We start from the raw sequence: 21,739 nt of genomic DNA on the forward strand, positions 1-21,739 counted from the left end.
TGCATCACCAACGGGGGTAGGTGTGTGGACTCTTCTGAAATGCTTTCCTTCAGGACTGGCTGACAGAAACAGAAATGTTAGCCCCGATGCCAAGTCTTAATCCCGCTTAGAAACCTTGGTTTTAGAGCCCATCTGTCATCACATACGATCGGGTTTAGAAAAAGTGATTTCTCTAAATCCTTAGCTTGATGTGGTCCCAAGTCACTGGTGCTACCAACATTTTTTTCCTCAGAAACTTGTCCCCCCCTTTTTCTGTCTAAGGCTTATTTATTTGTTAAGGTGGCAGCTCAGAGTGGTTGGGGCATGTGGCTTAGGTTAGTGGGCATCTTTGTTTTGGTTAATTTTTAAACCAGAATCTCACTATGTATACAAGACAGGCGTGGAACTCACAAATGTCTCCTACCTCTGCCTCCCCAGTGCTGAGGGCCTCTGCCACCAATCCCAGCAGGTGAGCGTTCTTAAAGGGTTAACAGGGTTTCGCTGGCGGATTGATCATCATCTCCCATCGATGATGTCTACTGGGATTTCTGGAGAACATTGTAATGGAGCAACAATGAGTGGGGTTCACACTGCAGTCTCCTGAATGACTCCACTACCATTGCTGTCATCGTATGGCAACCAAGTCCTTCTAAATGGCTTCCCCAAATATCATCCCACTTAGAAGAGGGACCCAGTTATCCATAGGACCTGGGGTTCACACCAATGTCTCCGACTGCTCCACCCCCCCCCCAACTCCATTCCCTGCTGGGGTTCAGCTCTGCTTGCCTTTCTTCCTCTGTTCAGTCCCTCTGGTCCACCTGGCACATGATCCCAATAGGCTTGTCACATTTACCATTTACAATCGGGTACACACTTGGGCTAAAACATTGCCAGCCCTTCATCTGGAATCCACAGTGCACGGAGCAGCCCTGCCTTACACCTCGCACTTTCTTCAGGCCTTTTCTGGGGTGCCACCTCTTCAGACGTCTTCTCCGGACTTACTCCACAAGTCCCAAGTTTTCCTATTTCTGGTTCAACATTTTCACTCTAGTTCCCAAATTTGTTTTTATACTAAGCATGCACCTCCATCGGTCAGTGCCAATTTTACATCACTGCCGGTCTGGGTTCGGTCTCCATTCCTGTGTGAGAAGGGTTCTTTTCTAAGGCCTCCAGTACCATGCATTGACAGACATGTCTGACTAGGTGGAAAAGGCATCGCACATGCTCCCCCCTTCCCTGTGTGGACTTGCTTTTCTGAGAGGGATGTGGACTGCCCTCTTTCCCCTATGTCAGTTTTCCTGTCTCTGAAAGGGGTTTTGCCTGTTGACATGGCATGACCGTTGTCTGGTCCTCTGCCGGAGGAGGCCACCCTCTGCATAACCAAGTCAGCTATTGCTAATTTAGAGCCACCTTGCCCCTGCAACTGTTTCTTCTGTGTTTTTGGAAGCTCATCAAGCCATGTGTCGCTTCCGTCTCGACTGTTTCAGGCTGATAGAAGTACAACCAATCCCACTCTGTTGGTGATCGTGTTGCCCAAGAGCTTATGTGTCTCTGCTGAAGCAAGTGTCTGGGTATCCTGTGCCCCAAGCAACCTGAGCCAAGAGAGAGTGGGCAGAGGAATTCTGCTGGGGAATTTTCCATGATAGTTTCAGGTCATCCTGCTTTTCTGGTCTCTCTCCCAGGGTTCACATGAACCTCCCGCTCACTAAGACTTTGTGTTGTCACTTACGGTCTTCACCCTGTTAAAAGCAAGAGCTGTCGACCTCCATTTTCCCAGTCTTGGGAGGAAGCCAATCTCTTCTTCCAGCAAAGAATCTTGCCCACAGCTTCAGGCCTGGCAGCCTTCAAAAGGCCAAATTCTTCTAAGTTGTTTCTGATGGACAGCTTAGAAATATTGTTAACTCGTAAGCACAAGTTTAGGTCAACAGGGTCCATTGAGCTTAAAAACTCCCAATTTCTCTCTCTTCTCCTGCAGTTTTGTTTTCGGGGTAAAGTACAGAATGGGACAACAATGACAGGCTTTCATCCCTCTCTTGCTGTCGCTTAAATGACCAGCTCTGATCCAGATTACACCCTTGAATTCCTAGCTACTGTAGCTACTGTGGGAATGGAGACACACAGAGGAGAAGAGATAAAAGGGCATGTGACTACCTCTCATCTACCTCCCTCCCCAGCTCAGAGTCCCTTCTTCAAGCACAGCCAGGAACCCTTAGTGTTTCTGCAGTCCCTTCAGATAGACTCCAGACCCTTTTGCATGGATTCAAGGCCTGGCAGGGATCCAGACCCAGGACTAAGTACTCTTCCTTCCCTCTCTCCCTCCTCCCTCCCTCCAGATTGCACGCTGCCCCCACACTTTGTCCCTGCTGTGCTGTCTCCAGCTGGGATGCCTTCCACCCACACACCACCTGCCCACACCTTTTGCCAGCTACTTTTGAGGCACAAATGCCACCACCTCCTGCAGAAAAACTTCCTCCCCGCCCTCAAATGTCTCCCCAGCCCTCTTTTCACTTCCTTAGTGCTTTACCAGGCCCAAGGCTGTGTATGGGTCTGCAGTCTCCCATTGGAGAAAGAACCCCTAAGACAAGATCCTTGTTCCATTTTTTAGAAGGCCCCCACCTTACACATAGATTGTATGCTTATTAAATGTTTGTTGGACCAAACTCGATTTCCTGCACTTGGTGTGTTCTGAGCCCTGAGAACCAGAGAGCAACCCAGATCTCTGCCTTGCAGCAGGGAGTCAACAAAGCGGACCCCAGTACTGTAGGGACCAGCTACTAGGCTCCTGACCCTCCATGCTTTACCAATGCTGACCTTACCAATGCTTTAAACACCCTGTATGCCAGAACAGAGACACAGGGCAACACACAGTCCGTGGCTGAAGATGCACACACATCCCAGTCCAGCCTGGGAAATACCTCCACGCCTGCTGATTTCACCCCAAGATTTTGCCATCCTGACGCTCACGCTATATCGTCGGGCCTGTTTGCACTTTTTTTTTCTTTTCCTTGTAAGTTTTATTATTTGAAAAAAAATGTATGCAATAAATGAAACTATCACACACCAAAATTAAGCAGAGCTAAGTTCGTCACTAGCTGAACATCTTCTATACAGATAGAATTGGCATTCAAAACAGAAGCTCCTTGGAACCTTTATGCTGTTTTACTCATTTAATGTTAAATAGTATGCACCCATCCACCATCCAAACAAGCAGAACCATGATAAACAGAACTAGAAAAACAATTAGCTTTATATTCTCCTTCATAACTCATGCCATTGCCTGCATTCAGTCCTTCCTCAGCCCTCGTTAACTCTCCCAGCTTACCTCAGAGAGTCCACTAAGTCAGCCATCATGGTCTAGCTCCAGGTACTTCCATACTTAGTTGAGGCTAGTACTCTCCACAAGCTGCCTTCCAAACCCCCTCTCTTCTTTTCTCTTCTTCTCCTTTCTCTCTCTCTCTTTCTATTATCCTCTACCTGCTTCCCCGTCTTTGCCTCAGTCCCTCTCCCTCTCTGCACCTCTGCTTAGGACCAAACCCAGGGCCTCTTGAATATCAGGAAAAAAATCTATCATTGAGCTGTAGCATCATCGCCTGCCTTAAGCAGGACAGCCCAGCGATCCTGGTGACTTACCCTCCTAAGTGGCTGAGGTTACAGGCTTGTACCACCAAGTCCACCTGATGCTTTTGTTAATAACATTACCTCTTCCGAAATTTGGTTTTGGTTGTTTTGTTTGTTTTGCAAGACAGACTGGGGGACATGGAGCACAATTTGTGGGAGCTCGTTCTCTCTATCACCTTGTGGTTTTCAGGTGTCAAACTCAGGCCCGGCAGCAAATGCTTTTTACCCATTGAGCATTTTGGCTACCTCACACGTTTTACCCTATTCCGTTACAGGACAGTGCTTCACAGAACACTAAGTTTTCTGGAGCAAATGCTGTAGAAGTGCCATGCCCAGCTCACAAAACAAAAGATACCCTATCTTGGTCTCGAACGATCAGACTAGGGAGTGTATCAGTTTAAGTAGTCCATCAAGATACCCTCAGATTCTCAGCAGAGAAAGCAGTAAACAGCCTAACAAGGCCAGATTCAGGTGGCTCATGGAATGGTGAATGGAAGCAGAGGAGTCCATCTGTCCCTGTTGACAGCAACTCCTTTCTTTCTCCCTTCCTGAGAATGAGAGAACAAGGTGTCAAACTGGAGTTCGCCCAAGAGTTCCGGGGGTTCATCTGCATGGGGGGAAAACCCACATCACTTCGGGAGGAAAAGGGAGATTCAAGGCATTTTGGTGCACTGTTTTGACACAGGCTTTTAAGTATAAGTTCAGTTGCCTCTCTCAGTCTATAGGTTTTGCTCTCACTGTGAAGTTTTGATTTCACGGTAGATAGCCCTGAGAGTATTCTAGCTTAATACTTTTGCCTGGTTAGAGAATAGCTGTGTTCTGTCTGTAACGGTAACAACTCAGAAAGTAATTCTGGGTATAAATGTCTGTATGGTTTGTCTTTAGCTGAGATGTCTGAAAATCTAATTCTATGCTTTCTCACAAGTGACAAGGGCTGATTATGGGAAAGATGATCCTTTAGGGTTCAGTGTGAAGGTCATCTAACAGACATGTAATGCAGGCCATTCTTGTAGGGGACTCAATCTCCATGAGCCAGACTTGGTGATTTAAAGAAGTAAATATTTAAAGGCTATTTCAATTCGCAGATGTTAGACGGGACTGGTGGTGGTAATGGGGGTAGGAAGGAAAGAAGCGGGACACCTTTGTGGTATACATCATCACACTGAAGCCTTTGGAGAGTAGGAATCCCGCCTCACGTATATATGTGTATATGCATGTACATATAAATATAGACTCTTGGCTGACCAATCACCGTTTCACAAACACAAGGAACATTAATAGGGCTGTATACTAACCGGGCCAATTTTCATTATATATTTATATTCTGTATACTAGGGGAGAATTTCAAACTTTGATCTACACTGTATTGAAGCATCAGAAACCTACTCAGCCTCCTGAAATAGAAAGTAATTTGACAAAATTGCTTGAGTTCAAAAGAAAGCAGCCATCACAGAAGCCTAGTGGCAATCAGAGAGCCATTATGGAGTGGCACACAGAGACAAACATAATGGGAGCATTAGTCGTCCTACCTGGAAGCTGGGTCAGGGGCTGTCAGAATGAGTGTGGAGGAGTTTCTGGGACCCAGGGTTTCAGCCTGGCAGGAAGACTTACAAGCATGGTCTTCCACCCTTGGGTATGGAAAAGCATTTGACATCAGCTTCTAGTCTTGACTCCTCTTCCCTACCCCACCCCCAATCTCAGTATTTTAATGTTTCTAACCTACAATTCTTAAAGCGCTGCAAATTTTCGTGGATTCCCCCCCCCCCCCCAGCCATACGGATGCCTCAATTGAAAAGCAAACCAAATGCGGACAAGCTTTACGTAGAAGGAAAATTTGTTTGAAAGTGACTATAACGTTGAAGGAGGGACACGGGCGCTAAAGGGACAGACAGATCAGAAGGCTGAAGGGTTAATGAAGATTAACTAGAGTTCCCACCTGTGAATAGAAGAGGCTTTTGACAGTCCATAAGTGATTTCCCAGTAATGCGCTCAGGGTTCTCAGAGTCAATAATTTCCACCAATGGCTGATAATGATCATGTAAAAGCATTAGATCACAGGAGAAATATGCCTTGCCACTCAGAGCATGGCTTGGCGTCCTTGGATTTCAGGGTAGGGAGTGGTGCTTTCAGCCTCAGCCTCAGAGGCTATAAGCACATTTGAGAGAGAGAGAGAGAGAGAGAGAGAGAGAGAGAGAGAGAGAGAGAGAGCATATTAGTATCTAAGCCTGTCTTCTTCCTGCATAGTTCCTTTTAGGCCATTCTCTGCAGGAAGGACAGACATAATGATGTGGCCTTAGCTTACATAGCTGCTACAAAGCCTCCCACCCTATATTCAGCTCCTGTGTGCCAGGGCAGAGGCTGGGTTTGTTTTATCCAGTCTTGTGTTCATTAGGACCGCTTGGAAGTGAAATTCATTACACTGCTGATCTCAAGCAACAAAAATCAGGGTCATCCAGAAATGCAGTATGAAACAGAAGGAAGACGACTAATAATGATTTGTTTCCCTGCGCTCTCCCAGAAGTGCTTCAGAAACATGAGGTACATTTGGACGTTGCAGGGATCCTCAGAAGTACAGCTTCTGACTTGGTAGGCCTCCAGTTGGCCCTGAGATGTGTTTCTACAGGCCCTAGGCTTTATGGATGCTCTGCTCCATGAGTACCAAACTCTAGAGAGCGTGAAAGGTCACTTTGTCACTCATGATCAGACACTGACGATCAGACCACCTGGAGAGGGTTCGAGCAGTGACCCCATGTGTGCGGAGAGCACACTCTGGGAGTCACTACTGCGCTCCTTCAGCAGACTCCAGCTCTCACAGCCCTGCTCTGGGAGGCAGCTCTGAGTTACCTGTGGGAACCCGATACTTACTTGGGATGAAAAAGGAGTGAGTTCCTTCTGTGCTTTCCTACTGCCCATCCTCATAGTTTTTGTACGGTAGTGAAATCAGTTGGACTCAGTGTTCTGTTTCTAAAAGATGATATTGTTGATGCACATATTTATACATTTGTATGTACAAACACATAATCAGTGCATGGTTAATAATACATTTGTATTATGTATATAATATTGATTGTATATATTATATAAACGAATATATATTATACAATAATATAAATGCACTATTGTTTGTAAAACTTGTGTGTGTAATTAATGATAAAAGTGTAGTTTTCCTAATTCTAACTCTGTACTGAAGGCAACCCAGTTATAATGAAGGTAAATAGGTTTTGTCAGAATTTTACGTGTCTTGATGCCTTACGATTTCTAAATTTTTACTCCTGCTCGTTATCAGTTGTAGGTTGCTTAGTGACTTACGGTAGAGACCCAAATGAGTGACTAAAATTGACTGTGCTGTAGAACAAACAAGGAGGGAGACGTGAATCAGCTGCAGTAGTAACTGCCTCTCCTCTGAGGAAGCCAGTTCTCTAGGCTCCACCCTGTAGGCTGTGTATAGTTCTTCTGAGGAAGCTATCCTAACAGCTCAGTGAAACTGTCCTACAGGCAGGTAGCCTTCCTCCCTCCTGTGGCTAGCCAGCCTCATGGGAGCCCCACAAACAGTGTGGGTTGAAAGTCAGTAATGTTAGCTCTTGTTGCTTGTCACTGTGGACGGAGCATCTGGAGGAAGGTTTCCAGCCACACAGGTACTCCTTACTGTTCGATATGCAGAAACTCCTCAGTGAGGGCTCACCATAGGCAAAGCAACTTTTCAGATGCTGTGGGCCGAGTAAAATGACTAAACACAAATCCTGTTCCCCGAGGGGGAAAAATGCCTAAAGCAGTAATGTCTGTCAGAAAGAAGCTACTTGGTTCCTGAGAACTCCACGGTAAAGCAGAGGAGAAAATTCGCCAGACCGTGTGCTGGGCAGCTTTCCTTCCAGTTCCTAAGGCGCCAGCAGCAGGAGGGTTGCGGCAGTGCGTTCCGGGTGTGCCAGCTGTATGATTTACACCCAGCATATGACTGGGGAGTGCTGCTGGATTTCTCTTCAACACATCCTAATTAAAAAAAGAAAAAGGCACCACCTTTATCATGGCCGTGTATTGCTCTGGGGGTCAGCCAGTATGAGGCTCTAGCACGCCCATTTACAGTGTGGCCACCAAGGCAGAGGACCTAGATTCAAATTCCTGCCTGACTGGCAGTTTAGGTAGGTAGACCCTTACTTAACATCCCTAGGTGCCCCTCCCACCTCGGCTCTAAAATGCAGCTGGCAATGGTACATATGCCATAGGGTTATTGGGAGAGGAAACACAAGGAAAGGAAACACACGTAAGGTGCCTGGCCTCAGTAAAGCACACATGTTTTACATGGTTGCATATCGTGTAAGATTTGTGCTTTCGTCCATCCCTTCTGTTTGGTTAGGATACAGAGGACCATTCAAGGCAGGAGCATCGTTTTAACTGACTGCTTTGCACTGCTGTCACAGCCCTAGCCAGCACTCAGTAGGCCCCATTGCCACACCATCCAGACAAACACTCCAGGACACTGCCATCTGGAATGAGAGTCCAGGGGTCTGGACCAGAGTAAGACAGAGCCTTGCAAATGTATCCCACAAGATGAAACTTGTCAGTGTGATACCTTACAAAAGGGCTATTCATCCCCTTGGGAGCGGAGAGGACTGGCTGGGGGGGTGGTGAGGGAATGGAATAAAAGGATTTAGATTTGGATCTGGGCTGTGAGAAGAAAATATTTGCCTGATAGAAGCAGGCCTACCATAAAGCCCATTGAGCTGTGTTTATATCACAAGTCTAACACAAATTGAATTTAAAAATATTTACAGAGGTAAACCGCTAAAGTTGAGCCTGCGAGCAGAGGTTGAGATGCGGGACAAGGTTCTATTGGATGGCATTTTCCTTCAGACCTGTTCGTAACAATGTTGCGGTTGCTCAGGAATGTGTACTGGAGAATTGATTGACTAGTGCCTTTGCAATTTTCCGTGTGAGCATTTCAGAAGGTAAGGCCTGTTGCTAAGTGGAAGCTTGGCCTTTGAGTTCTTCTGTGGCTGGTTTCCTCTGCAAACCATTACTGAAAAGTCATAGCATTTTTGTTAGTTTGTTTATGGGAGTATTAATTTGATGCGCATGAGTATGCTTGAGTGTGCCTGTGAACTTCTGTTTGTCTGCTTCTTTGAGCCAAACATCCTCCAGCTGTGGACCTTTCCCTGGCTTCCTGTAAAACCCAAAAACAAACCCAGAAGCCATGGGGAAAGCTTAAAGAGAGCGAGAAAAAAGAAAGCGTGCTTCTGTAGAAAAGCCCGCCACTGGCTGAATCTTAAAAGAAAGTTGATGGATCTCTTTCTCTTGCCCATGTTAAAAGGACAAAGCCGTGCTCCTGGGGCAGAGAGGGGTTTCTGTGGGTTGGAATCAGTCTCAGTCCTGGGCTTAGTGCTCATTCCAGACGATGAAACTTCTACATCTCATAAACGATTTGGAAAAAAAGAAATGTAGTGGTCAGTCCCCGTTGGTCATGGGGGAAAAAATGGGAAACATCTGTCTTACAGGTCACCTTAAATGATAGTTTTTGTTCCATGTGGGGCGCCCGACTCAGCTCACAGTGAGATCTCTCGGGCTGCAAGTTTTTGTGTCTATTTTTATCCCGCAGTCTACTGGCTTCAGAGTGCCTCACCAAACTCCAGTTCACGCTGGGCCCTGAACTGGGGTCAGGTCAGCTGGCTGAAGCCTCCTGTCCCTCCTTTCCCTTGTTGGGAGCAGGAAAGGTGCTGTAGAGGAGTCTGGGCCAGATCATTCAGGGAAGGTGACAGCAGATGGTAGGCAGGCCGGACTCTCAACAAGCCAGTCGTCAGGAACGGAGTGCACCTTACAGCAGGCAGCTGCCCGGTGCCCGGGAGAAAGAAGCCAGGCAGGCCGGGCGGGGCAGTGTCTGAGGCAGAAAGGGGCAAGGACACCACAGCCAAGCACAGGCTCTTCATGCCAGCATGAGTGGTCACCAAGGTACTGGGCAGTTGGCACTTCATCCTGTCAGGATTCATGGGAGATTATTTCTTAAGTGAAATTCTAAAGAGTTAAAGGATGAATTTGGACCGTGATGGAATGGACGATGACATCATCAGTCGAGAATCTCCATTGGATTTGGAGGGGAATTATAAAAAGGTAAGGGGGGGAGCGCTTTTGTTTATAAACAATTGGACCATTTTTCTAAAAGGGAGGAAGGTTGCCCTTGAGGAAGTTTGCCAAATTCCACACACAGTGGTCATTGCCGTTATACACTGAAGAAAAACTAAACGCACAGAATTAACCACAGTAAGCTTGGAGACCCCAGTTCAGGCCCCCGGTTCTTCTCAGCTTGTTAATACAACAACAGCTAAACCGTACATGTCAGTGTTCTAAAGTTGAGAGAATTTCTATTATGTGCTTCCTTGCAAAGCAGCATTTTATGCAAAGGGATTTTAAGAAAAATAATTGACATATCTTAGCAGTTCAGTAGAAACAATTACTCAGTAGGGCTAACGGATGTAAGTTTGTTTTTAAAAGGGAAAAAAATAAAAATGTTTTACAGAGAAGTTTGGGATCTTAAAAAATTGATACAATATCTGTTCATTGTGTTCGCCTTTTCTTTTGAAAGTCAGTTAAATATATTTTTGGAATGTTTTATGTGGTCATTGTCTGGTAATAACAGGCCCAAGTAAAAATAGCTTTAGTTATATGGGCGAGGTCATGAAATCAAGCTACAAGTACATGCTTGTCTGCCCACAGCAGCCTAAACACACACAGCCCTCCATTCTCTGTTATTGACAAAGTCAAGTGCAGGGCTTAGCTGGACAGCATGAAGAATTGGATCCTCCATTCACTCAAAGATGGCATTAGTGGTTTTGACAGAGTGAGATATAGGAAGAAGTTTCTAGCCTGTTCATTCCTCAGATATAGCCGGCCATGACATCTGGGCCTTAAACTCTGCATGTGAATCTGGAGGCTCTCTAAAGTATTTACTGTATATCTTATTATTTCATAATAATTTGTATTCTTTATCCAGGGGGTAGAACTTTAAACGTGTGGGAGTCTCAGTGGCTGGGCCATGTCACCCTATGTGTTTTTCATTCCTTGTGTTCTCCAACCAGGGACTAAGAGCTCAGTGTGGTGACTTTGTGTCCTGAAACCCCAGCTGTCCGCCCTTCCCCCGCTGAGCGGAAGCTGGTACACAAAAGACACTTGGGACACTCCACCGTCAGTCAGATCACTTACCCAACCCTGCCGAGCAAGGGTGCCATTCTCCTGTGTCCTGTCTTCAGTGCCAGAGAACTGGTCACAGTTTTCTTTGTCAACTTTTTTTTTTCAGATTAAAAAAAAAAAGTCCAGATCAGTTCATAGTAAGGAAAAAATGAAAGGCATAGCGTTACTAATTCGCTAACAATAAAATCATGGCCACTGTGCTTGTTCTACCTAGAAACAAGGAGGGAACCAGATGCCTGGAATAAGTGAGCCGTGCTACAGCCGGCAACCTGAGACAGGGCTGGCCAAAGCTACAGATACCCAGGGCTCCAGGAGCTTAGAGACACCACCTTCAACAAAACATACTGTAGACCACCATGACACACAGGCAGTAGAAGGCCATGTGCAGTTTCAGGAGAAATAATACTGACAGGTTAGTACAGAACAAACAGGCAACCTACTAGGTGAAGCCTCTAGACATGTGGGGTGCTACAGGTATGCAGTGTTTGGGACCCGAAAAGTAAGAGTTGGCTCCTTGTCACATCAGCTTCTTAGTCACCCTTCTCGGGGCAAGTGCTTTGCTGTTTGTGCAGTGTTGCTTCTACTTGGTCATTGTGAAGGCTTCATTATACTTAGAGGGGAAAAAATTGTAATTTTCTTATGAGCTTCTAGTGAAGTTGATCAACATAGGCTTTTTTTTTTTCAGAGTATAAAGATGAGAAAAACAGTTCTCAGTGTAAAAGTCCAAATTCCCCTTTCAAAGTTCTTTTCCCCTTAATGTTTTTGGTCTTTGGTTAACTAAGGAAAACAGTACATGACATGCCATAGAATGCACTCTACAGGCATTTTGATCCTGCATCTATTAGTTAAATGGAATGGGCCTGTGCCTCAAGTATACATTTATTTGATTGCAAAAGATTTACCATTATAAATATAAATGTCTAAAACAAACGCACAAATCGCTAAGAGAATAAAATGCTTATAAATGAAAATAAAATTCCAAATGACACCTTCCTTTCTGTGAACTCTCCCTTCATTAAGGTCCAGCATCAAAACCAGTTGGAAAATCAGTGTTTGCTGCCCAGGTGCTGCACAATTCCCTGAATGGGTCACATTAATAAATACCACATGCGTATAGGGATTGTTTTACAGGGCTGTTTTAAAGTCAGACAAACAGCCTTCAGGGGGAAAGGTCACTTTCCGATGACTAAAATTAGATTCACCGAGGCAGAGGAAGGAAAAGATTATGCAGCTGTCCCTCTTCCTTGGGGAAAGCCTGCCTGTAGGAAAGATGTTTCATTAAGAACCCGGCTTATTTAATAACAAGAGTAAAACCAAGCTAAAGAGAGAGCAGATCACAGTACTTAGGAGGGAACATGGAGATCTTGTCCGTGAATGAGGGATCTGTGCTTAGCCCACCACTCCCCTGCTCCACTGTGGTCACTTCTGAGTCTCTGCAGAAGAACTAAAGAGGCCTGAGAGACGACACAGGCTGCTCCTGCTCACGACCCAGGTTTGGCTCCTGACACCCACATGGCAGCTTACAACTACCTGTAAATCCCCTTCTAGGGGATCTGACAGTCTCTTCTGGTCTTCTCAGAACCCAGGCTTACATAGCACACATACATATGTGCAGTGAACACTCGTACTCACAAAAAAGTAAGTCTTTAGAAGAAGGAGGAGGAGAAGAAGGAGGAGGAGGAGGAGGAGGAGGAGGAGGAGGAGGAGGAGGAGGAGGAGGAGGACGAAGAAGAGGAGGAGGAGAGGAGGAGGAAGAGGAGAGGAGGAGGAGGAGAGGAAAGGGAAGGCGGAAGAGGAGGGATAAGGAGAAAGGGAGGAGGAGAGGAGGAAGAGAAGGAGGAATAGGAGGAGGAGAAGAGGAGGAGGAGAGGGAAGGGAAGGCGGAAGAGGAGGGATAAGGAGAAAGGGAGGAGGAGAGGAGGAAGAGAAGGAGGAATAGGAGGAGGAGAAGAGGAGGAGGAGGAAGAAGGAGAAGAAAGAAGAAGAACAAGAAGAACAAGAAGAGGAGAAGGAAGGAGGAGGAAGAAGAAGAACAAGAAGAGGGAGAGGAGGAGGAGGAGGAAGAGGAGGAGGAAGAACCACCACCACAGAGCGTGTGTCAGGAGACAAGGAGCCTTCAAAGTATGTCCACCATCCTCATGCATCCATTCCCCTCCATCCCTCCAACATCCACGTCCTCCACCATCCCCAGCAGCCTGTTGATCACTTAGACACTGCATCAAGGTCATGGACGGGAGGCTGAGTCTTCCCTCTAGGAGCTTCGATTTGTTACATGAATAGGTGCTGCCCTGGAAGAATGCCCACATCCAGTATGGACCTCCAAAGTCTTTACCCGATGCTGGGCCAGGGTAGAGGATATCCAAGTGAACATTAGCAGACAGAAGAAAGGGGTTCATGAGTTTAGCACACAGCCTAAGACTGGCTCCAGTCCTGTCCACTGTGCACAGAGAAAGGGAAGCAGTGCAGTCCCAGAACCTGGCAAGCTCAGCTTTGTCCCACAGAGGTGTTGTCCCAAGTGTCTTCCATCTAATTACAGTGAAAGATTAGGGAGGACCCCATGGAGGGAAAAAAAACCATAAAAGGCTGGAGGGAAAATATTTAACGTGAAGCCGCAGCTGCGCCTCATGTTTCTTTAAAAGGTGAATAGAAATGACTGCCTGAGATAAACTGCAATAAACAGGAGCAGGCGATGCCAGCTGCCATTCCTGACAAGCTCTGCCCTCCCCGCACAATTACCGAGGCAAAGCAGCCGCCGACCTCCATTAACCCTCACGTCTCCCCGTCCCTGAGGCATGAACGTGCTTGAAGAACCAAGTTAGTCACCCAAGCCTGGGCCCTGGGCCCCATGTGTGTTCCCCCTGCCTCTGCCACCTCAGGGGAGTCCTTTCCAGTTTTGGGCCCAGGGTCTCCTTTTCTTCAGAGTGAGGAATCCAAGGTCCTCAGTGTGGAGCCCTTGGCTTTGCGTTCTGTCACCCGATGGCCGCACCTCCGTCAGCCGTGATGGTCAGGGGATAGGCTGTCTCTAGAGTGCTCAGTGAAACACTGACCACATAAGGTTTCTTCTTGCTCAGCAAACCGTGTGCACCCCTTCTCATCCTGACCTCCTTCTTTCTCCTCTACTTCCTCCTCTTAGGAATTATGTTACTAGCTCTTTCTTTGGGGAGGATCAGCATGGTATTTTATGGAAGCTGAAATATAATTCTCACACATCCGAATTCCTCTGGGGCCAGGAATGATGGTCCATGCCTTTAATGCCAGCACTTGGGAGGCAAAGGCAGGTGGACCTCTGAGTTCCAATCCAGATCCTACAGAGGAAGTTTCAGGCCAGCCAAGGCTACAGAGTGAGACATTGTCAAAGCAGCAACAGCAGCAAGCCACTTTTTAAAATGTGTAGTATGTTCACACGCTGGTGCGAACTACTGTCTAGTTTGAGAACACTGTATCTCGACCTCTCCCACCCCCAAACGAACCTGGGACCATTAGCAATCACTCTGTATCCCTGTTCAGTTAGCTTTTGGCAACCACTTTCTGTCTTTATGGCTTTACCTGCTCCACATGTTTCTAGCATTTTAATTTTCCTCCTTTTCAGTAGTCCCCATCTTGCCCGCTCTTCCATTTAATATCAACAACAGCTACCATTAATAAACTATCAGCTATCGTGTTCTCTCTGTGTCAGACAGCATGGCGAGCACTTTCTATGCTTGCTTGTTTAAACGTGAAAAACAGATATCTCTCCTTAAAATACAAAACAAGCCAAGGCTCATAAAGTTTCTGTAACCTGAAGTAGTGTCAGTGTCTACCTGTATCCTCAGGCCCAGCTCCTGTCCTACCCTCATGTCAGATTGTCTGTCTGTCTCCAACTCTCCCAGATCCTAATCCATACAGCTAGTGGGTTGAAGACATCATTTTCCTGCCAATTGATGAGGGCCATATCATACCTAGGCAGCGTTTTGGAGTGTTCTGTTCCTGACAGTGATACCGGATTACCATGATGGGACTTACAGGCATCTAAATCCACACCTGTTAAAAATAGAGTTGCCAGATAACACTGTCTAGTGTACAGAAGATGTTTGTGCACGCAATCGTTTGAGAACTCTAAGTGAGCACAGGCTGCCCCCAACAGCTTTGGGACATGCTGATCTGAGGGTAGAAAGCCAACTGCATCTCGTTAGGGTTTCGCTTACAGGCTTCTAGCAGTCAGGCTTGACAGTTGAGCCTTTTCACCCATCACCAAATTTCCTGATCGAAGTGACGACTGACCTATTGCTAGGTCTTTGTTCTAGTCCTTAGCCATCGGAATACTCTGATATCAGAGCCCTTCACAGCAGCATGTGTTGGCCTCATGGCATGAGAAGCAGTCAACAGCACTGCTCAAAACCACGGTCGTGACTACACTAGTACAAACACTTCATCCTATAAACTAGAAGCCCCGTGCTTTTGATGTCCGCCATTCTCAGGTAAAACAGATGAACCTTTCCCCATGATACCCCATCTGGATATTAGATATTCAAGGCCAGCTTTCCCAAGTAGTGGTCCTGAAATTTCAAAGGCAATTCAGGAAACCTTTGTCTGATATCTCATCATAACCTTTTTGTACAGTGTTTAGTGTAAGTTTCTAAATGTCAGAAATACTAAATGAAAAAGAAAGTGTCCAGGCTTAATATCCATTCAGCCATACAGTGGAAAGACCCAGTACCATCTAACTGCAATATCCACCCAGAATGTAAAAGCACTTCCCAAGGAATAAAATTAAATCCTGAATTTGAAATGACCTGCAGTATACAGGTATTTATGCACTTGACATTCAAAAGTATTCCATTTCTCCTCTCATAGACTACTATTTTCCTATTCTGATCTTGTTACAAATCCATGGTTTATCTCAGCACGGAAATAATTAAGGAGCACCATCAATATACCCGAGTTCTCTTTCTGCCGTTTAATTTAAAAGAAAGTCAGTGAAATTTGCCACTGAACAAATACATTCCATACGTCTGCTTCCTGATGTTTAAAAGCCTCAGCCTCGCCCACACTGGAGAGTTGCCTACAGTTATTAGAGGCCAGCTGTCTTCCAAGCAGAGGAGAGAAACAAGTGACCACCATTTCCTGGAGGAAGAGCGCATTTCCACAGGGAGCTTCAGAATCCCAGTTGGGCTCTCTGGTGGATGCTAAGGTGGTGAACCAGGTATCGCTAGGTGATAGATTGCACTGGGTCGGGAAGATCATTAATTGCTACAAAACAGGCATCCTCCCAGGGCCCCTGGCTGCAGAGGCTGGACAGGCTACATGGAACAGATGTGGGCATGGGGGAAGGGGAGTTAACTCTGCTTCGAACAGCAGCATCTGGAAGCTGGTTAGGCATGTACACTCTCAGCCCCAGCCCAGATCTCAAGCACAGAAGCATGACCTGTGCTTTCGCAGGCCCTCTGGGTGATGGCCATGCACATTCGAGCAGGGGAAACTACTGACTCAAAGAAATGTGTCACCTACATCTACAGAGCAGTGTGGCATCTACAGAGAGCATCTGTGTGTGCCTGTACACACGCACAGTCTCTACTTGACAAACTGATGTCTCGGCAGCTCCTGGAACTATGAGTTCCACTAATTGAGGGAGACCAATGACTCCCGAGACAATGCAGCCACAAGTCCTTAGCAAGTTCTTCCTCTGTGAATGCCATTTTCCTTGTTAGCTTTGTAGAAAGCATAGTCATCTCTTAGTATCTGTGAGACACTGCTTCCAAGACACACACACACACACACACACACACACACACACACAGAGAGAGAGAGAGAGAGAGACAGAGACAGAGACAGAGAGACAGACAGAGACAGACAGAAGCAGAAACACAGAGACAAAGACACAGATAGAAAGAGCAAAATCTATAAATAACCCAGTCTCCAACATAAAGTAGTACAGAGTTTGTATACTTTATTTGCCATATTTGGTGCAGTATGGATACCTTGCCATCATGTTGTTTAGGGAATAACAAAAATGGAGTATGTGGACATGATTAGTCCAGACAGAGTCCCTCCAAGCACTTCCTGTTGAGTCTCTGATCTGAAACCTCTGGATAGGGAACCGACTGCATTAACTTCATTGCTTTTGCAAGCGGTTCCTTCTGTTTGTAGTAGCATGGAAGCCGAAGGAAGGGCAGTCAGGCTCGTGGGCAGTCAGGACCCCTACCTGTGGAGCCATCTCTCCACCACCAGTCACTTCACTCCACAGCACTTCTGTGCACTTCTCATCAATTAGGGCCTGGGATTATTTTAGGCAGAGATTCTTTAAATGTATGTAATCATGGAGGAGGTTAAGTTCCTCTTGGTCTGACAAGCCTTTCTGGCTGGCTCTGGTTATATCATGTGCATGAATTACGAGGAGGAAGCCCCTGGTATGGTCCTGAACACCACTGACTTTATAATTAGGGCTAGGATGTTGTTCCCCAAAGAGTGTTCCTTATGCCTCACAGATGTATCTCCACAGAAACACTGTGTGCCGGTTAAGTATACTTTAGAAATGTAAGAGCTGCCCAAGCCTTCCTGTATAGATCTCTGCGCAGATTATTATGTGAAATGACAAGTAGCCCTGCCTCAGAGACGCCATGATGCTGCAAACAAAGTAGTATGGCCCAGAAGTGAGCAGGAAGGACCCAGAAGTGCAGGGATGATGTAACTGGTATTAATATGAGGGGTGGGCTTGTCCTGTGTCCTGAAAACCATGTAGGAAGGACCTGGAGACAGACGGATTTCAAACAGACAGTGTCTACCCAAGCAGAACACCCTGCGCTTTCCTTTAGGAAGTATTCTTCTTCCACATTTGGGGGATTGCAGTAGAGCAGTTTCACCCCCAGGAAAGGAGTGTTGTGTGTGTAGTCTCTGTGGCCTGTGAGATGCCTGTAGCTTGCACAACACCCTTGATGGCCACTGTGATATCTGCCTGGACTCAGTATGTGGAGGGAGGTACGGATGCCATCACAAACTGCCCGAGGCGGACTAGGCATCAGTACGTAAACACAGTTTCACTTCCACCTTGGTTTTGCACAGCTTTTCTATCCTGGGGGCCATGAGCCACTATTCCTCAGTTGCTCTTTCGCTTTTTACTAGCAATGTCGATTCTAGACATTTTGTTTTATGAGAGTGTTTCCCAAGGCTTTTTAGTAGTGGACATGGCTCTGCTGGCCATACCGCATCCAGATGGCGTCATTTTGCATTAGCCTTTCCCTTTCTCCAAAGGCTTCATCTCCAGCTTTTGAAGTTGTGGTGTCCCATTGGCCTGCGGATAGAACTCCTCAGAGAACGAGAGATCCCTGCTTTGCTGGCTAGCGGAGCTGTGGTACTTACAACACTTGGAATCAGATGTTCCAAAAGGAGGGCTGAGCTGTGGTGACTAGGATAGTGACCGCCAAGATGTTTGTAAATGTCTCTAAGTATGGTTGCTCTGTGGTCATCTATGCTCTGCGCTGCAGTGTTCGCAGATGTCTCTGTTCACAGTTGGTCTGTGGTGATGCCTGATCTGCTTTTTGGGGTGCTGGTGTTGGGTGCTTTTGTGGGAAAGCATCATGTCCATGTCAGAGAAGAAATTGACCCATACCTCTAGTTTCACAATGTGTCTTCGCCGTAGTGCCCACTGTTAGTATTTTTAGTCTGCACACTCTTTTCCCTCGGTGTAGAAGAGAAGAAAGATATGGGACCAGAAAGCGTCTACGCAAGCCATTGTTCCTCTCCACACCAATAGGCTGACCTGTTGTTATGCCCCGTTTCTCATCGTCAGAACAGTTATTGGAGGATTGACCGCGATGTCACCATCATTGCTGGCTCCGTTACCATCAGCCAGCCGCTCTGAACCCTCTCAGTTAACTCTTCAGTGAATAGAGATCCTTCTCCATTCTGAACCGAAAAGAGGCTTCCATGCACAAAAGCCACCAGCAATGTGACAGAGAAGGCAAGACACTGACTGAACCAACTGCACACAGCTAAAAGTCAAGAGGTCAAATTCCCTTAATATAGCAAAATATAAACTGTCAGATCTCTGCAGAAAAATAAACAAACTTAGGAACAAGTAATTCGGGGGAAAGAAAAACACAGTAGCATAAATACTTTAAACATTTATTCTTGCTGATAAATGGAAGGAACTGAGCTACGGGACTACGCCTGCCTATCAAACTGAAGACAACAGAAGTGCTTCCGGTTAGCGGGAATGCTGCAGCAGAAGCCGACCTGGCATTGCTGGTGGGCATGTGACAGGAACAGCTTCTCTTTGGAGCGCTGGGACGTGATGTGTCAAGAGCTTCAGCAAATGTTCACACACAGCGGATCTGGCAAGCCCACTTCCAGGGACTCATCCCTGGGCAATCATCAGACGTGTGGGCAGGGGTTCATGTAAAGATGTTATTTTTAGTTTGACACAACCCCAAATGGCTAACTGTGGGAGGAAATGCCATAGGGTGGGACGAGTAGCAGTCATTCAAAGTGTGTTCTTGGAGACTATGAAGTGCTTACATGGGAAATTTTCAGTGTACGCACAATTAGGAAAAAAAAACTAGGAGGAAATACACTGTCAGCAGTGATCTAAGTAACAGGATCGTCGGTAACATTTATATTCTCTTCATTTTTCCTTATTCTGCTCAGTAAGATCCAGAAAGGAAAACAGAAGAGGAAAATGGCTTTTTAGTGCTCTCCCAACACCAAAATTGGTAGCACTCTGTATTCCAGAAAGAACTGAAAAGAAACCGAGGGGGTGTTCACACAGCCCAGCGAAGATGGCTGTTGCCCTTCCAGACCTGGAACCATGTTGGACCAGCAATTTGTTGACCATTAATCACGAACACTCACACTATCTCCTGGTTTTTATTTAAATACTCAGTTCTACTTCACAGTTTTTAGACTGTCGAGAATTCGTGGTTGAGACATGGGCTCACTGACGGATGGGTGTGGGGTGGGTTTCACAAGGTTGGCCTGTGTGTAACAGGGTGGTAGGCCTTGCTGGAGGTGCCAGCACTACACCTGTGAGTGGTTAGCCGAGCAAAAGGCACGCCTGCTTTCCTTGGCCACCTCATAGAGACTTTCTTAGTGCTCAGTGTTGCAGGACAACACACAGAATGACATCAGCATCGTTCCTGTAGAAATATCTGTATAAAAAACAGTCTCCCACTTTGTGACTGTATTGTATGCATTCACACACACACACACACACACACACACACACACACACACACAAACACACAAAATCTCCTTGGGATGTGCCAAAATGGAGGTGCAAGGCAATGACTGGCTATATAGATAGATATCATTACTAAGTGTAAATTATAATGCTTATGGTATTCAAGAATTTAAAAGGGTTAGAGGAGAGAGGAGAGCGGAGAGCTTTCTCTGAATAACAAGTTTTCGAACCTTCTGAAATTGTCTGGATCTAGCACCCCACAATGTGTACTTTAAAAACCCTAGTTCCTTTTAACACAGCTTGTTGAAGCATTATCATATTCGACTGTGCTGTCGAATGGGATATCCACACTCATCCCACACTCATCCCGGATGGCTTTGGAGTTCCTGAAATGAGGCCAGGTTGACTGAGGAACTAAATTTAAATTTTAATTAACCAATTGTTAGATTGAAATGCAGACAGCTACGTGTGACCTGAGTGTGCTGGGAGACAGAGGAGTCCTTATCCTGTCTTACAGATGGGAATGAAGTAAGTCATTTGTCAGCCCATCCTTCCAACTGGATGTACTGGGTCTTTCTGACACAGGAGAGCCCAGGCGTGACTCTAGAACCTTCTGTAGGGGGGAACACTAGCATCGCTAAGCTCTGTGAGCAGACAGAGGTCGCCTTAAGAGCCTGCTCAGCACACAAAATGGCCCCACTCATAACCTTTTCATCCCACAAAGAAAGAACCCCCCCTCCCCAAAATCTTCTCAGGCAAGGCTTTCTGGTTGGTTTTGTGGTGGTTTTATATTTAACTAAGGAAATCATTTCTAATCTTCTACCCTGTTGTTTAAAGGGCCTAAAAGTTCAGTCGGGTGAGTTTTTATTGGGTTTTTAATGGGAAGCTGAGTATTGTAAACATACCCAAATGGTCAGAATAGCGTAGCTCAAGTCTTTTTACTATGCACACTTCGAATCAAAATGTGAGACCGATGAGGCCAATTACAACTCTCCAGTCATCACAGGCCTTATATTCTTGCTCATGTATACTGGAATGAGGAGGCAAATGGAAGCCATCCTCCCCAGCAAGACTGTAAGCCCAAAGCAGGCAGACTGTGGTATCGGTCTCCTTGGCTCTGGGCCGAACCAAGCGGCATCAGCCAGCTCCTGAAATCCAGTGTACACAGCTGAATGCGTTATTGTTCTTGCTGCCGAGGGGGCGGGCCAAAGACCTGGGGCAAAGCAAAGTGATTAAATTTAGGAGAAATCATTAGCCAGCATGACTGTCGGGTGAGAGGGATGAACATTACAAACCTGCTCCTCCCAGCCCCATGAAGATGGACTGGCATCACGGTGGGTGCCTCAATTTGGGGTGGGGGAAGCACCAAAGGACTGGAATTAGAGCCATAAGAGACTGATTTTATTTCAGCTTTTAATAATTGAAGTATCTCTGGACTTCAGCCCATATCTATCTATCTATCTATCTATCTATCTATCTATCTATCTATCTAATGTTCCATTTCAAGAAACTTACTCAGCAAGGTAGACTGCCCATGTTTGTGTTGTATCTGCCCACTGATTGGCACCTTTTTCCCCCCTTGACATTTTAGGCACAGAAGAATGAGAGAGAGTCTATCAGACAGAAGTTGGCACTCGGAAGCTTCTTTGACGATGGCCCCGGAATCTATACCAGCTGCAGCAAAAGCGGGAAGCCAAGCCTTTCCTCGAGGTGAGCGTGCTTTCGAGTTCACTCTCTGGTGGATACCACGTGGTGCCTGTGTGTCTGTGAACGACAGCCTATGTCTTCGAAGGTTACTTTGGGGTTTCAGCC

General features: G+C 46.2%; 1 protein-coding gene across 8 annotated transcripts in view; it reads left to right on the top strand.

Annotated features, from left to right (window-relative positions):
* Positions 1–21,739, top strand: part of Schip1 (schwannomin interacting protein 1) — a 761,344-nt gene that overhangs the window by 701,822 nt on the left and 37,783 nt on the right. For 6 of the 8 annotated variants that reach the window (NM_001100666.1, XM_063281588.1, XM_063281589.1 and 3 more), the window contains one exon: positions 21,519–21,637. In NM_001100666.1, the coding sequence (NP_001094136.1) occupies positions 21,519–21,637 (119 nt within the window). Of the gene's footprint in view, positions 1–2,973; positions 9,697–21,518; positions 21,642–21,739 lie in introns of those variants that run through there. The other 2 variants (XM_008761082.4, XM_063281590.1) reach the window with 2 other exon arrangements.

This window comes from Rattus norvegicus, chromosome 2, assembly GCF_036323735.1.
Source record: "Rattus norvegicus strain BN/NHsdMcwi chromosome 2, GRCr8, whole genome shotgun sequence".
NCBI lineage: Eukaryota > Metazoa > Chordata > Mammalia > Rodentia > Muridae > Rattus > Rattus norvegicus.